General features: G+C 38.3%; 1 protein-coding gene and 1 long non-coding RNA gene across 3 annotated transcripts in view; one reads left to right on the top strand and one right to left on the bottom strand.

Moving 5' to 3' along the window:
- The window catches only part of CPA6 (carboxypeptidase A6), a 35,656-nt gene extending 22,015 nt beyond the window's left edge, over positions 1-13,641 (top strand). Inside the window, exons 10-12 of one of the 2 annotated variants that reach the window (XM_070747888.1) lie at positions 9,109-9,193; positions 11,045-11,125; positions 12,221-13,641. In XM_070747888.1, coding sequence (XP_070603989.1) covers positions 9,109-9,193; positions 11,045-11,125; positions 12,221-12,264 — 210 coding nt within the window. In that variant the 3' untranslated portion in view covers positions 12,265-13,641. Of the gene's footprint in view, positions 1-9,108; positions 9,194-11,044; positions 11,760-12,220 lie in introns of those variants that run through there. The other variant, XM_070747887.1, reaches the window with a different exon arrangement.
- LOC139165025 (uncharacterized) lies at positions 2,893-8,568 on the bottom strand. Its single transcript, XR_011558726.1, has 3 exons — positions 8,483-8,568; positions 6,658-6,792; positions 2,893-2,978 (listed from the first exon to the last, which is right to left on the bottom strand). It is a non-coding gene; the product is annotated as an uncharacterized lncRNA (long non-coding RNA).
- Positions 13,642-14,638: the final 997 nt, after the last annotated feature.

The following is a 14,638-nucleotide window of genomic DNA, read 5'->3' as shown; positions in this document are numbered from 1 at the left end:
CATCAGCGGAATCCCGCCCGGCCGCTCTGTTTAGGGTGACCCGCTCCCTCCTTAACCAGGGGGGAGTTGGGGAGCCCTTGCAGAGTAGTGCCGAGGAGTTTAACACGTTTTTCGCTGATAAAGTCGCTCAGATCCGGGCCGACCTCGACTCCAATTGTAAAACAGAGTCGACTGACAACGAGTCAGTCGAGGTGACTGGGGCACGTACTTGTCCACCTGTCTGGGAAGAGTTTGATCTGGTGACACCTGATGAAGTGGACAAGGCCATTGGAGCTGTGAGTTCCGCCACCTGTTTACTGGATCCGTGTCCCTCCTGGTTGGTCTCGGCCAGCAGGGAGGTGACACGGAGCTGGGCCCAGGAGATTACCAACGCTTCCTTGGGGAGGGGAGTTTTTCCATCACTCTATAAAGAAGCGCTTGTGCGCCCCCTCCTCAAGAAGCCTTCCCTGGACCCAGCAGTACTTAACAACTATCGTCCAGTCTCCAACCTTCCCTTTATGGGGAAGGTTGTCGAGAAGGTGGTGGCACTCCAGCTCCAGCGGTCCTTGGAAGAAGCCGATTATCTAGGTCCCCAGCAGTCGGGCTTCAGGCCCGGTTACAGCACGGAAACCGCTTTGGTCGCGTTGATGGATGATCTCTGGCGGGCCCGGGACAGGGGTTTATCCTCTGTCCTGGTGCTCCTCGATCTCTCAGCGGCTTTCGATACCATCGACCATGGTATCCTTCTGCACCGGTTGGAGGGGTTGGGGGTGGGAGGCACTGTGCTTCAGTGGTTCTCCTCCTACCTCTCTGGCCGGTCGCAGTCGGTGTTAGTGGGGGGTCAGAGGTCGACTCCGAGGTCTCTCCCTTGTGGAGTACCCCAGGGGTCGGTCCTCTCCCCCTTGCTATTTAACATCTACATGAAACCGCTGGGTGAGATCATCCAAGGACATGGGGTGAGGTATCATCAATATGCCGATGATACCCAGCTTTACATCTCCACCCCATGCCCAGTCAACGAAGCGGTGGAAGTGATGTGCCGGTGCCTGGAGGCTGTTGGGGCCTGGATGGGTGTCAACAGACTCAAGCTCAACCCGGATAAGACGGAGTGGCTGTGGGTTTTGCCTCCCAAGGACAATCCCATCTGTCCGTCCATTACCCTGGGGGGGGAATCATTGACCCCCTCAGAGAGGGTCCGCAACTTGGGCGTCCTCCTCGATCCACAGCTGACATTAGAGAACCACCTTTCGGCTGTGGCGAGGGGGGCGTTTGCCCAGGTTCGCCTGGTGCACCAGTTGCGGCCCTATCTGGACCGGGACTCATTACTCACAGTCACTCATGCCCTCATCACCTCGAGGTTCGACTACTGTAATGCTCTCTACATGGGGCTACCTTTGAAAAGTGTTCGGAAACTTCAGATCGTGCAGAATGCAGCTGCGAGAGCAGTCATGGGCTTACCCAGGTATGCCCATGTTTCACCATCACTCCGCAGTCTGCATTGGCTGCCGATCAGTTTCCGGTCACAATTCAAAGTGTTGGTTATGACCTTTAAAGCCCTTCATGGCACTGGACCAGAATATCTCCGAGACCGCCTTCTGCCGCACGAATCCCAGCGACCGATTCGGTCCCACAGAGTGGGCCTCCTCCGGGTCCCGTCAACTAAACAATGCCGGTTGGTGGGCCCCAGGGGGAGAGCCTTCTCTGTGGCGGCACCGGCCCTCTGGAACCAACTCCCCCCGGAGATCAGAACTGCCCCTACTCTTCCTGCCTTCCGTAAACTCCTCAAAACCCACCTTTGCCGTCAGGCATGGGGAAACTAAATATCTCCCCCTGGGCACGTTGAAGTTATATATGGTATGCCTGTATGTGTGTATGTTAGTATTGGGGATTTTTCTTAAACTTATAATATTTTAATTAATTGGATTGTATTGGATTGTTTTTCACTTGTTGTGAGCCGCCCCGAGTCTTCGGAGAGGGGCGGCATACAAATCCAAATAATAAATAAATTTCATGGCTTGATACAAGACCACCTTATTTTATTTATTTATTTATATATTTATTTATTGGATTTGTATGCCGCCCCTCTCCGTAGACTCGGGGCGGCTAACAACAGTGATAAAAAACAGCATGTAACAATCCAATACTAAAACAACTAAAAAAACCCCTTATTATAAAACCAAACATACATACAAACATACCATGCGTAAATTGTAAAGGCCTAGGAGGAAAGAATATCTCAGTTCCCCCATGCCTGATGGCAGAGATGGGTTTTAAGAAGCTTACGAAAGGCGAGGAGGGTGGGGGCAATTCTAATCTCTGGGGGGAGTTGGTTCCAAAGGGCTGGGGCCGCCACAGAGAAGGCTCTTCCCCTGGGTCCCGCCAAACGACATTGTTTAGTTGACGGGACCTGCAGAAGGCCCACTCTGTGGGACTTAACTGGTCGCTGGGATTCGTGCGGCAGAGGCGGTCCCTGAGATAATCTGGTTCTTAGTATGTAAACTGTTTTATGCAAAATCAACAGAAAATTCCCTTTCCAGAGATGGGTTTCGTTAGAACAATGTGTGAACCAATGAAATCCTTATATTCCAACATTTTTAAAATGTACTACTCTTCAGGAGCTAAACAGTACCTTATTATGCATATATAGCCCGAAGCAGGAAAGGAAAGCTCAAACATTAAAAAAAAATATCACAAGAGCTTGTTACTCTAAGCCGAAAGGCAGACAGAAACCACACGATAATAGAGAATAAGTTACAATCAAATATTGAGAACATTTGCACAAATAAAAAATCCCTAACTGACAATGCATTTATATAGGCAACTCAACAAAATACAATTTCAACTTATAGACAACATGCAGTGACCTGTATACAGCAAAACAAGATCATAAAGACATTTTCTTCCTATTGCTACCTTTGGGACCAATTTCACAAGTTCCTCAGATTTATCTTATGTCGATGTTGGCCAGGAGACGAAAGCTTTTCCATGGACATTATCATCTAGCAAGGAGAGAAACGTTTAATAATTTGTGAGTTGAAGACAAACAGGCTTCTATCCAGCTTACAACACAAAATTGTGCTGCCAGTCATTCTCTGAATTAATGTATTAAATTATTTAGGTCTTGCAACTGGAGAAAGGGACATACAACTCTCACTATACGTGTTATCTAGTGCAGGCATATTCTTTAGTTTGTTTCAATTTTTAGTTATCTGGAAGTTTTCATTCAATTGCTAGAGTCGTATAATATAAAGTTACCCTGATCTATTTCACACAGTGTATTACCTAATGATGTAGCATGTTTGGTTTCAGCTTTATTGTGCCATATCAATGCAGTCATTGTGACTGTAAGCCAATTCAGTAAACTATGGTTAAAATAAACCATTGCTTAGCCGAATATGTGAAGTCATTCTGCATATTGCAATTTTTAAAAAAAGGATTGTATTAGAGCTTGTTGCCAATTTGTATACTGTATACAGTATCATCTGAGATAAAGTGTCTGACAAGTAATCAGCAGCAAAGGTATTTCTGAGGCCCTGCAACACTAAAGAGTTATTTTCTTTGTTAAATACAGAACAAAAAGCTGCTTCCTCAAAATAAAAAGTTTTTGTTTTTGCTATACAATATCAGTATCACAATATGAAGCCCAAAGCTACATAGCTCTCAACTCACCTTTACAAAGACCTGGGACTCAGAACAACTGCTGAGCTCTTTTCAGCTCAGCTCATCAATCAGCAATATAATGCATATACCCACTAACAGGGCAGCCATCAGGAATTTTGGGGCCCCATACAGCCTAAGTGTCTGGGCCCCCCCCCCGTGCCATTTTAAAACTACTTAACTATATAAAGAAGGAACTGTGAGGATAACAGTTCAAAAGGGACGGGGGTGGTGTTTGTTATGTTGTGTTGTTTTGTTGCTTGTCTTATAAAATGCAAATACAAAATTTAAACAAACAAATAAGTATATTGTAAAATGATAGATTATGTACTATCTTATTTTTTTAATGTTTACATAATAACTACTTTTTTTAAAAAAACCATCTGTCTGAAGTAGTGTAGGATTCCTGTCTAAGCAGGGGGTTGGACTAGAAGACCTCCAAGGTGCCTTCCCACTGTTATTCTATTCTAATTATCCAGGGGGTTGTGTAGTTATCAGTGGTATTAAAATAGGAGCTGTTAAAAAAAAACCAAATACAATTTCATATTGCTTCACATCTCAATATCCTTTTCGATCTAGTTTTTACGCCCATCGGTGAACGCAGGTCTGAACGAGCCCGTGGTATCCAAGTTAATTTCAAAGTACACTGCTCAAAAAAAAGTGAAGGGAACACTTAAACAACACAATATAAACTCCAAGTTGTCAATCAGTGTTGCTTCCTAAGTGGACAGTTTGATTTCACAGAAGTTTGATTTACTTGGAGTTATATTGTGTTGTTTAAGTGTTTCCTTTATTTTTTTGAACAGTGTAGATCAGGGGTCCCCAAACTTTTTACACAGGGGGCCAGTTCACTGTCCCTCAGACTGTTGGAGGGCCGGACTATTAAAAAAACGTGTGAACAAATCTCTATGCACACTGCACATACCTTATTTAAAGTAAAAAACAAAATGGGAACAAATACAATATTTAATATTTATTCTTCCTCTTTCTCTCTCTCTCCCTTTCTCTCTGTCCTTCTGTCTTTCTAATTCTCTCTCTCTCTTTCTCTGTCCTCTCTTTCTTTCTTTCTCTTTCTTTCTCTCTCTTCTCTCTTTCACTCACTCTCTTTGTATCTCTCCCTCTTTCTCTCTCCCTCTCTGTCTCCTGCTTTCTCTCTCTCTCTCCCTTTCTATCTCTCTTCTTCCTTTCTCTCTCCCTCTCTATCTTTCCCTTTCTCTCCCCCTCTCTCTTTCTTTCTCTCTCTCTTCTTTCTTTCTCTCTGTCCCTCTTTCTTTCTCTCTGTCCCTCTTTCTTTCACTCTGTCCCTTTCTTTCTCTCTGTCCCTCTCTTTCTTTCTCTCTGTCCCTCTTTCTCTCTGTCCCTCTCTTTCTTTCTCTGTCCCTCTTTCTTTCTCTCTGTCCCTCTCTTTCTTTCTCTCTGTCCCTCTTTCTTTCTCTCTGTCCCTCTTTCTTTCACTCTGTCCCTCTTTCTTTCTCTCTGTCCCTCTCTTTCTTTCTCTCTGTCCCTCTTTCTCTCTGTCCCTCTTTTTCTCTCTGTCCCTCTCTTTCTTTCTTTCTCTCTGTCCCTCTTTCTCTCTGTCCCTCTTTCTTTCTCTGTCCCTCTTTCTCTCTGTCCCTCTCTTTCTTTCTCTGTCCCTCTTTCTTTCTCTCTGTCCCTCTCTTGCTCCTGAGTGGTCCGGCGAGGGATATAGAAAAGGCTGGGACGCAGCGCGGAGCTCTCAAACGAAAGAGCCGCCGCGGTAGGGGAGTCAGTGGGAGCGGTGACTCACCAGGAGAAGACCCACGCGGCTCCTCTGGGGGCCTTGCGGAAGGCGGCGGTGGAAGCCCCCATGGCCGGCGCTGGGTGTGAGGGAGGATGCTTTCTGCGCGGGCGGAGGTCCACCCTCGCCGGAAGAGCTGCCCATCTAGCAGTCCCGCTGCCCCATTGGCCGGCAGGGGATGATGGGCAAGGGACGCCTCGGGGAAGGAGGGCAGGGCGGGAAGGGAAGGAGGGCAGGGCGGGAAGGGAAGGAGGGGGCTGGCGGGGGTTTAGGGAAGGGGAGCCGAGGCCAGCCTTGCAGCTCCTCGGCGGGAGGAGTCGAAAGCCACCGGGAGAAGACTGGGCTCAGCAGCAGAAGCGCCGCCCCCCCCCCATTATTCAGGCTCTCTTCGGGGTTGGGGAGTTTTTGGCAGACGCTGGGGCCCGGGCCCCCCCAATTTTCCAATTTGCCCGGGGCCCGGGACAGCAGTCCCAGTAATACCCGTCTATCGGCGGCCCTGCCCACTAAAGGAATATGTCCAAATTAAATCTGAATTTTGCATTCAGGTCAGTAATTTTTAGTGCACTTCTCATCCCACAGATGTGGAACTGCAGACAAATCTCCATTTAGAAGCCTAGAATATATCTCTTCTTGAGAACAAAGTGTTTTCTTTCAGCATAGTCACGGTTGGTTAAAAAACCAAAATAAATAATGTGCTATTTCACTCCCCATTATATCTACATTTTAGCCCCCCTAATTGTTTATACAGCTACATCAGCATATTGTACTGTATAAAGTTTAATAACCTACATCTTTGCCCTGAGTTGATGATTTAGTAAAAAGGAAATAGAGGAAGGGAAAAGCAGAGATGAGAAACAGGGTAGCAATATATAGTTGCTATAGTTACAGGTTATTGCTGCAGTTTTTCATTCATTGATCTTTGGGTATATGAACTAAATCAATTGGAAAAAAATTCAGAGCAGGTATGAGGGACTACATTTTAAGATATAGTTGGGCAGGCTGGGAAATCTTTTTGAGTTAAGAGACTGTATTTGCCAAATGGAATAATTAGGGATTGAACAAATGGGTTATGATTAGGCACTGGTGTGTACACTGATTTCACGTATTTAACTAAGAAATTGTATAGTATTTGATTTTTCTTAATATGGAATACAGTATACAAACAGTCCTGAGGTTTCCAAACCATGCAAACGGGTTATTTGTGTAGCAACTGATCTAATGAAGCTTACCCAACAGAATATTGTAACAAAGTGTATATTTACCCTAATTATGTGTATTGATGCAATTATATCTTGTATCCATTCGTTTGCTGCCACATTGTCATATGAACAGCAGGAAAAGATTTTTTAACATTAGTAGGAATGGAGGATTCAAATGTAGGAAATATAATTCCGCTTCTAAAAACAATAACAAAAGAACAATCTTAATAATTACTTCATAACAGTAATTACAGCGTAACAGTGCTACGTACTGAGTGAGTTTGGAGGAAAGGTTATACAAAATAAATTGATTACCACGAAAAGAAAATGTTAAGATTTATATTTTATATGCTTTTGTCAGCATATTTCAAAACTATGAGCCTCCACATAACAATGTATAAATATTAAATAGAATATAATATGCACATAAAGTTACTATTCTTAAAAAAGACAGATTCCATCAAAAATAAACAGAATTAAGAATATTTTTGACAAGAATTCATATTCAAATAAGTGTTCAAAGCTTATAAAATTAAATATTATAAAACATTAATGATATTGGTTCTTCCTAATTAATTTTAGCATAGGGTGCAATATTTTTTAGTTTTTAAAGTGAAGCAAATCCCCTCAGATCAATACTAAGTAGAACACTGTTTAAATTAATGGTACAATCAGTTACAAAGTAAAATCACCATTTTGCACTTGAAGTCTTTGCATATTTCCAGTGATTTTTAAAATATAAAAGCCAGCATATGTATTTTTATGTTAATTCTTCTAAGTAACATATATTGCATAATTAGAGCATCATGACATACTAATTACCATTTTGTATTGCCTAATAGCTTATAATTTTAACTATTTCACATGCTGCCCAGAATAACTTCCCTTGAGATGGGCAATTACATAAATTTATTTAAATAAATTAATTAATTATAAAAAGTGAATTCTGTAACATATTTCTCTGCAATCCTTTGCTTTTAAACAATTATTTTTTCTCATTTTTAAGAATAGTCCATTGTAAACTCATTAAACTCTAGTAAAATAATGTACATACTCATAATCAAAACTGAAGTATAAAAGCTAGTTTAGACAACTCTGAAATAAACAGCCTGAAAAATATAAACAAGGGACAGGTAGCAATCTTGTCTAAAGAGGAGCTTCAAACCAAAATGCACTGCATTTACAGGAGAAAAAAGATGCAAACATTTATATCTACAAATAAGGGTTGTATTTGATATACTGTATAGCAGTCACTGGATTTCTTTAATAAATACTTCATTGTTTGTTTGCAATAAACCTGGAATCTTGGAATATCATGTTTGTTTGTATCCCACCTTTATTATTTTTACAAATAAATCAATGTGGCAAACAAATCTAATATTGTTTCCTCCTACTACTTTTCCCTCATCAACAATCCTTTGAGGTGGGGCTAGGGCAGGGCTAGGCCAAGTTGGCTCTTCTGTGACATGAGGACTTCAACCCCCAGAATTCCTGAGCTGGCATATTTGGCTCAGGAATTCTGGGAGTTGAAGTCCATGTCACAGAAGAGCCAACTTTGCTTACCCCTGAGCTAGGCTGAGAGCGATTGGTCCAAGGTCATCAACCTTTAGGTGACTTTCATGATTAAGATGGGGTTTGAACTCACAGTCTCCCAGTTTCTAGTCTGGTGCTTTAACTACCAGACCAAACTAGCTTTCATACTATTGCCAGTTCTAGTGTTTGGCACAAGAAAACAGAGAAAGAGTTCCAATACTTTTTCAGGCTTGGTTGATTGATTCTGAAAATGAATTATTGCATGAGATAACATCCTAAACCCATTGGTCTCATAGGCAGAGTGATACTCTTGTTAATCCTGATTAGGAGATAACATTTAAAAGTGATTTGGAACCTTAAAACAAGTAGCCAGCTTCCTCTTTAATCAAACCAATTTAATGTCATTGGCAGTGTAGTGCGGTCATTTTAATGTACGGTAATCTAAAAGAGGGGATAGAAAAGCTTAGACTTAGAATAACATTATTGTCACTTTGAATGCACACTAATTGGCATACATTAAAATGAAATTTCATTGCATATAGCTCTTGAAGGAGCTCCACCTCCAATCTACGCTACATAAACATGACAAAACAAATAAATGTGTATATTCCCACATGTATGACACAGAGAAACAGGACAATCTAATTTGGATTTAGTTTCTTCTTTATACATGGTGGTAGAATCTGAGATGGCCTCTCCAATATTTCTATTATGCTGGTATTGAAGTACTGTAATAATATTCTCATATACAGATCTTTATAATGAATGATATGCACATAACAAGAAAGGTATAACTTTATGTAAGGATATTCATGAAAATAATTCATGTATGGTAACAAAGATAGTGGTAGAGGGCACAAAATGGAATAGGTTGTACAGGTTAAAATTTTAAAAATGGATAATCTTTGTCCTATATAATTCATTATGCATATAATAATATGGATGGGGGTGATTTTTTCTTTTTTCTTTGTCATCTTCCAGGAATCTGCAGCTGTTAATGCAATAAATGCTTTGCAGTCTGTTTATGGAATAAGGTATCGATATGGTCCTGCTTCCAGAACTTTGTGTGAGTGTCTTTGATAAATTGGATTTAAAAAAAAACTTCTGTTGATGATACAGTACTGTGATAGAGAAAAGGTTTGAAAATCTAAAATTATATTTTAGAAGAACATAATACTGTAGTACCAGTTTCAATCTTTGAGGGTTCTCAGAGTTGTTTTTGAGATGGGCAGCACATAAAATTAATAAATACCAACTATAAATTATTTCTGAACTTGTGAGTTGTTATGCTTTTAGCTTTTTGTATCAATGTGTAACAAGGAGTACAGGTTAATGCTGGGAAGATAAACAAGTAATTAATAGGGAATTGCAGCTCATATATTCAATATGTTTGGGTAAAATCTTTTCTCCCTGTCATCCACAAATTGAGCATGTTTTATGCAAAAGATATAACTAATGCTCACATAATTCTATATATATATATACCTTACAGTTGAAACAGACATGGCTTTGGTTGCACAATTTAGTGCATAAATGCTTCTCTTTTAAATCTCTCTTTCTTTTTTTGACCTGGCCTTCAAAATACTGTACTGAATTCAAAAATATTTAATGAAGCCTTGAGGGCAATCTATAGAAACATCCAAAAGTTGTTACTGAACTACAGATTTCTAAATGTGTACAAATGCTATACTGTATTATTAAATTTTAAATGGAATGAAGTTATACTTATTTTGCCCTTGCCCTAAACATGAATATTTGAAATCTGGCCTTCAGCAAGTCTTAAACCAAGGCTACAGAATCCTTTTTGGAGTGTTGCTCTAGCTACCTGTTTTGAACAATATTATACACTTATAAAACTGAATGTAAGGAGCAATTCAACATTGGGTTGGAATTAAACAAAATATTGTTGGGGTTGAAGATACCAATATTATTTCCATCTTTTAAAAATGCAACTTAAATACAACCTTAAGATAATAGTGCTTATAAGAAAACCACATATGACACTATCAGTGCTTCTCATTCCATTTCCACAATTCATTCTTCAAGCCCTAAAAATTGTCCCAAGATAAAATACTGCTGTTTTGGGGTGTGTGAAGATAATGGTGTGGCATTTTTCTAACATTAAAATAATAATAAAGTGCTGTGGGACTTTGGAATTCAAATCAATAGACACCTGCCACATAATACTTCAAGACTTAACAACTGTCAATAAGAAAGACAAAAATGTCTGGATAGTGAACGTGGCAGTACCTGGAGACAGCAGAATAAAAGAGAAAGAAGATAATAATATACAAAGACCTGAAAATAGACTGATAAAAGAAAGCAAATATAGTACCAATAGTAATAAGCCCCTGGGGTGCAATTCCAAAACAACAGGACACCACTTGAATACCTTCAGCATTGACAAATTCATCATCAGTCAATTGCAAAAGTCCATTTTTACTCAGAACAGCTTACATTCTGTAACCTCTAACATCAAACATCAATATTTGCCTATCTCAGGTCTTTGAGATGGACTCGATAATTAGATAAAAATGTCAAATCCAGTCTGAATATCCCGCTGACTATGCAATGAACCATAATAATAATACAAATAATTTATTACCCTCAAACATCCACATCTGCCTATTCCAGGTCCTTGGGAAGAGTTTGATAGGTGGATGAAAAGGCTAAATCCAGACTGAATATTCAGCTGACTGTGCACAAACCATAATTGATTAAGAAGCTATTAGCCCTGCTCTTTTCAGTGGTTAACCCACTACGTGAGGGCTTTTACTTTATTTATTTATTTATAACATTTATAGGCTTCCCATCTTACCTTTGCAGATCTCAGGGAACTGAGATCACCCATCAAATATTGTAGATGTGTTAGCAAATTGTTTCCTAAACCAAACATATTGTTTTTCTTTTTTTCCAGATATGAGTTCTGGGAGTTCAATGGATTGGGCCTATAAAACTGGAATCCACTATTCATTTGCCTTTGAATTGCGGGATACAGGTCATTTTGGATTTTTATTGCCTGAGAACCTAATCAAGCCAACCTGTATAGAGACCATGCTGGCTGTTAAAAATATAACCATGCACCTCCTTAAAAAGTGTCATTTAAGTGCTGCAGCCAAGTTTTGATTTTTTTAATTGTTCTTAAGAATACAGCTTGAAGTCACCCAAATATAGAATATAGCATTTTCCACTAGTGGAACCCTTTTCAATGGGTTCCACTAGTGGAATTTTCTACAGATGAGATATTCAGATCTTTGATATACTGTATATTCTAGGCCATGCATATGTGGTATCAGGTCATATGAAGGGAGAAATCCTTGAGTGTATCTGAATGATTATTGATTAATTTATGAAGGGTGGAAATGAGAAAAATAAAAAATAAAAATTTCAAGTGAGAAAGAAGCACCAAGTCTTTATTCAAATTCATGTCTATCAAGAAAAAGGATAAATTATGTGAAATTTTTGTTCAAATGTGCTTTATCTACGTAATTTAGACGTTATGAATCTCAGCTTGCCCCAAAGAACAGGATTTGCTCAAAATGTTGATTTTTGAACTACCAAAAGTTAGTCATAGCGGTAATATATATAACCTAAACTAAATATTTTGCAATAATAAAGCTATTTTATTGCCAGAGTTAGGATTGTTTCTATTAACATTGGATTAAAACACATCATGTAGCAAAAACATTGGTATATTACCACATGGGAGGAATATGCTGAGAATAGAGGAAACAATATATTCTTGAATGCTATCACCAAAGAGTTACATTCCAAAATTAACCTTAAGATTGAAAATATCCTGATGGAATAATGTTCTCTTGTACCTATTGCATTCATTATACGTATACTCTTTTTCATGTCCCAATTGTAGAGAAATAATATCATTTATTTTTACTATTGTGCTTTGAACTCCAGGGAACCTATTTCATTTAAATTATATTTTAGAACTCTCTTTCATAGCTACAGATTGAATAACCTTTATTGCTATCACCTTGGAAATGTCAGTATGAAGTCATTTGATTCAGTGTAAAAATGGATAGTGTAAGATGTAATCAAAAGGTCAATTCACCCAATAAGTATTGCATTTCCCCAGGCACAGTGCAATGGAGAATCTACTGCTATGTGGAAAATAAGTAAATAACAACCAAAGCTGAGAAGGCAATCTCAACCTCTGAAACCAGGACAGAAACAACTATTATATAAGTATCTGGATAAGAATCAGTTGGCTTCTCAGATCACATGTGTTGGAAAAATGTAAAGTTTTGGTCATTTGCAGCAGGGCACTGCATGGCTTCAGAAATTGTAACCACTCTCCCTGCAAGATACCAAGTGATGAATAAAGTAAGGCATTGTCAGTCAGTCTAGGTTTCAATTGTCTCTCCTTATCTCATTTATCTTTTCTTCCTTTCAAATATGTTCACCTATACTTTTATATCTTTTCTTATATTCTTTTCTTTATATTATTACATATCTATTCTCTTCAATGTGTATTATGTATTGGATAAATAAAATAAAAATCAATAAATATATACAATAATAGGTGGCTATATAAATTCCTGGTCCAGTTGCCTTCTTGATTGATTCCTTGGAAATGTTTCACTTCTTGGATGAGACTGGAATCCCAATAAGATGCCACATCCATTTGCACTCTGATTCAGGTGACTGAAGATACAGATCCTTTTGAGTGGCCTCAAGAACCCTCAAAGAGCTAATGAAAAACTTCAGAGCTAATGACCAGAAATATAAATGTTTCCATTCCCTACCATTTACTTGGAAATGAAGAAGCTTCTTGGGTAAGAACTGAAATGTTTTTAAGGAATAAACCAAGAAATTCCAATTGCCTTTTGGAAAAGCACCTTTTAGGACAATCATGACCTAGATTGAGAATCTTCATAGATATATTTCCTTAAATGGCAATTTAGAAGTTATGCTGAAGGTAAATTGAGTGTATAAAAGAGCACCTCACATAAAAAAATGTATAATTTGGCTTTCTACATCAGGTAGTTAATATTTTTTAAACTGGTATTTATTTCCCTGAGATGCATGCTTGGTGGAAAGCCTGGCCTGGCCTGGCCTAGCCTAGCCTAGGACAGAGGGGAAAACATCTGAGTACTGTATATAAGTAATTTCTGGGTGAGAATTCTAGGTTGGTAAAATGAGGAAAGTGATTGTTGCATTTTTTTACTTTTTTGGGGGGGGGGTGAGCTCTGGTTCTATACTAAATGCCTTTTGGATATATAGATGGTGAGGCAAACTGGATAAATCATGAGTTGGATTACAGAATGATGGAATGATTTGGAAATCTCACTTCTGAGAGAAATAGGCTGGATTTTAAAATAGCCAACTGCATCTTTATTCTGGTATGCCCTATTAGAAATTATATAGTTTACTATGGTAAACTATTCTGTCACTGTTGTATTTCAGTAGTTGTGCCTATTCAATCCTGGATTAGGAAAAAATGTACCAGATATATATGCATAAATAAATACATTAAGCTTGGTTAATGTTAATTGTGATTACATTTTGTGTTTCAGCTATTGTTTGAATGCCTAGCATATTTGGTTAATTTATAGTTCTATCTAATGGACAAACCAGAAAATAAATAAACTAGATTAACTGTGTTATATGAATACAAGCAAAAACTATCTACATAATACCAAATCTCCTGTTCCCATAATTGTTAACTGGGCAAAATAGTGCATCATACAGCAACAAGGAACCTCAAACCCAAGGCTCTTGTGGCAAACTTTAAATAAATTAATTATAAAATTATGATTTAATATAAAATGTCATAAAACATATCATGTGCTGATGAGCTATTTTTAAGACAGATAAATCACTGAATATATACCAACTTTTTGAGTGAAAGCAGTTGAAAGTCAATTGAAAATCAACACTTGGAAGACAGGTTTTGCCAATAAACATAAGCATATTTATTTATGAGCAATATGAGATGATGATACTTTCCAAAAAATAAGAAAGTTGGTCAAATATATATTTCTTAATAATTAGTTCATCTTTAAAAATAAACTCCAAAATACTTTTCAAAAACAGTATTTCTACTTTCTTTCTTTCTTTCTTTCCATTCATTTCTTAACCACCTTTCTCCCTTGGAGAATAACCTTATTCCATGGCTATTACAAGCAAGTTAATTTATGAATAGTTTAGAATGATTTAAAAATTAAAAATTAAAAAATATTGTTTAATACTGAGTGCTCTGCATATTTATTTATTTATCAAATTTCTAGGCTGCCCTTCTCGAAGATAAAATACTAGAGCTCTCTACACTAAAAATGTAACTTACGCTATTGTAATAGTATGTTGGTTATCAGTGCAAGTATATATCTAAAATATTATAATCTATGAGGCAAGTATACATATCATCTAAAAGAAAATAGTTAATATGTATTAAACTTGAAATGATGATTAAATCCAAACTGGCTATTTCTATAATCAGTTATGCCTTATTTTTGGTTTCACAATTTGGTTTCACAAGTTTTAAAAAGCTTTG

This window comes from Erythrolamprus reginae, chromosome 3 (genome assembly GCF_031021105.1).
Source record: "Erythrolamprus reginae isolate rEryReg1 chromosome 3, rEryReg1.hap1, whole genome shotgun sequence".
Lineage (NCBI taxonomy): Eukaryota > Metazoa > Chordata > Lepidosauria > Squamata > Dipsadidae > Erythrolamprus > Erythrolamprus reginae.
This window is presented reverse-complemented; position numbering and strand designations above follow the sequence as displayed.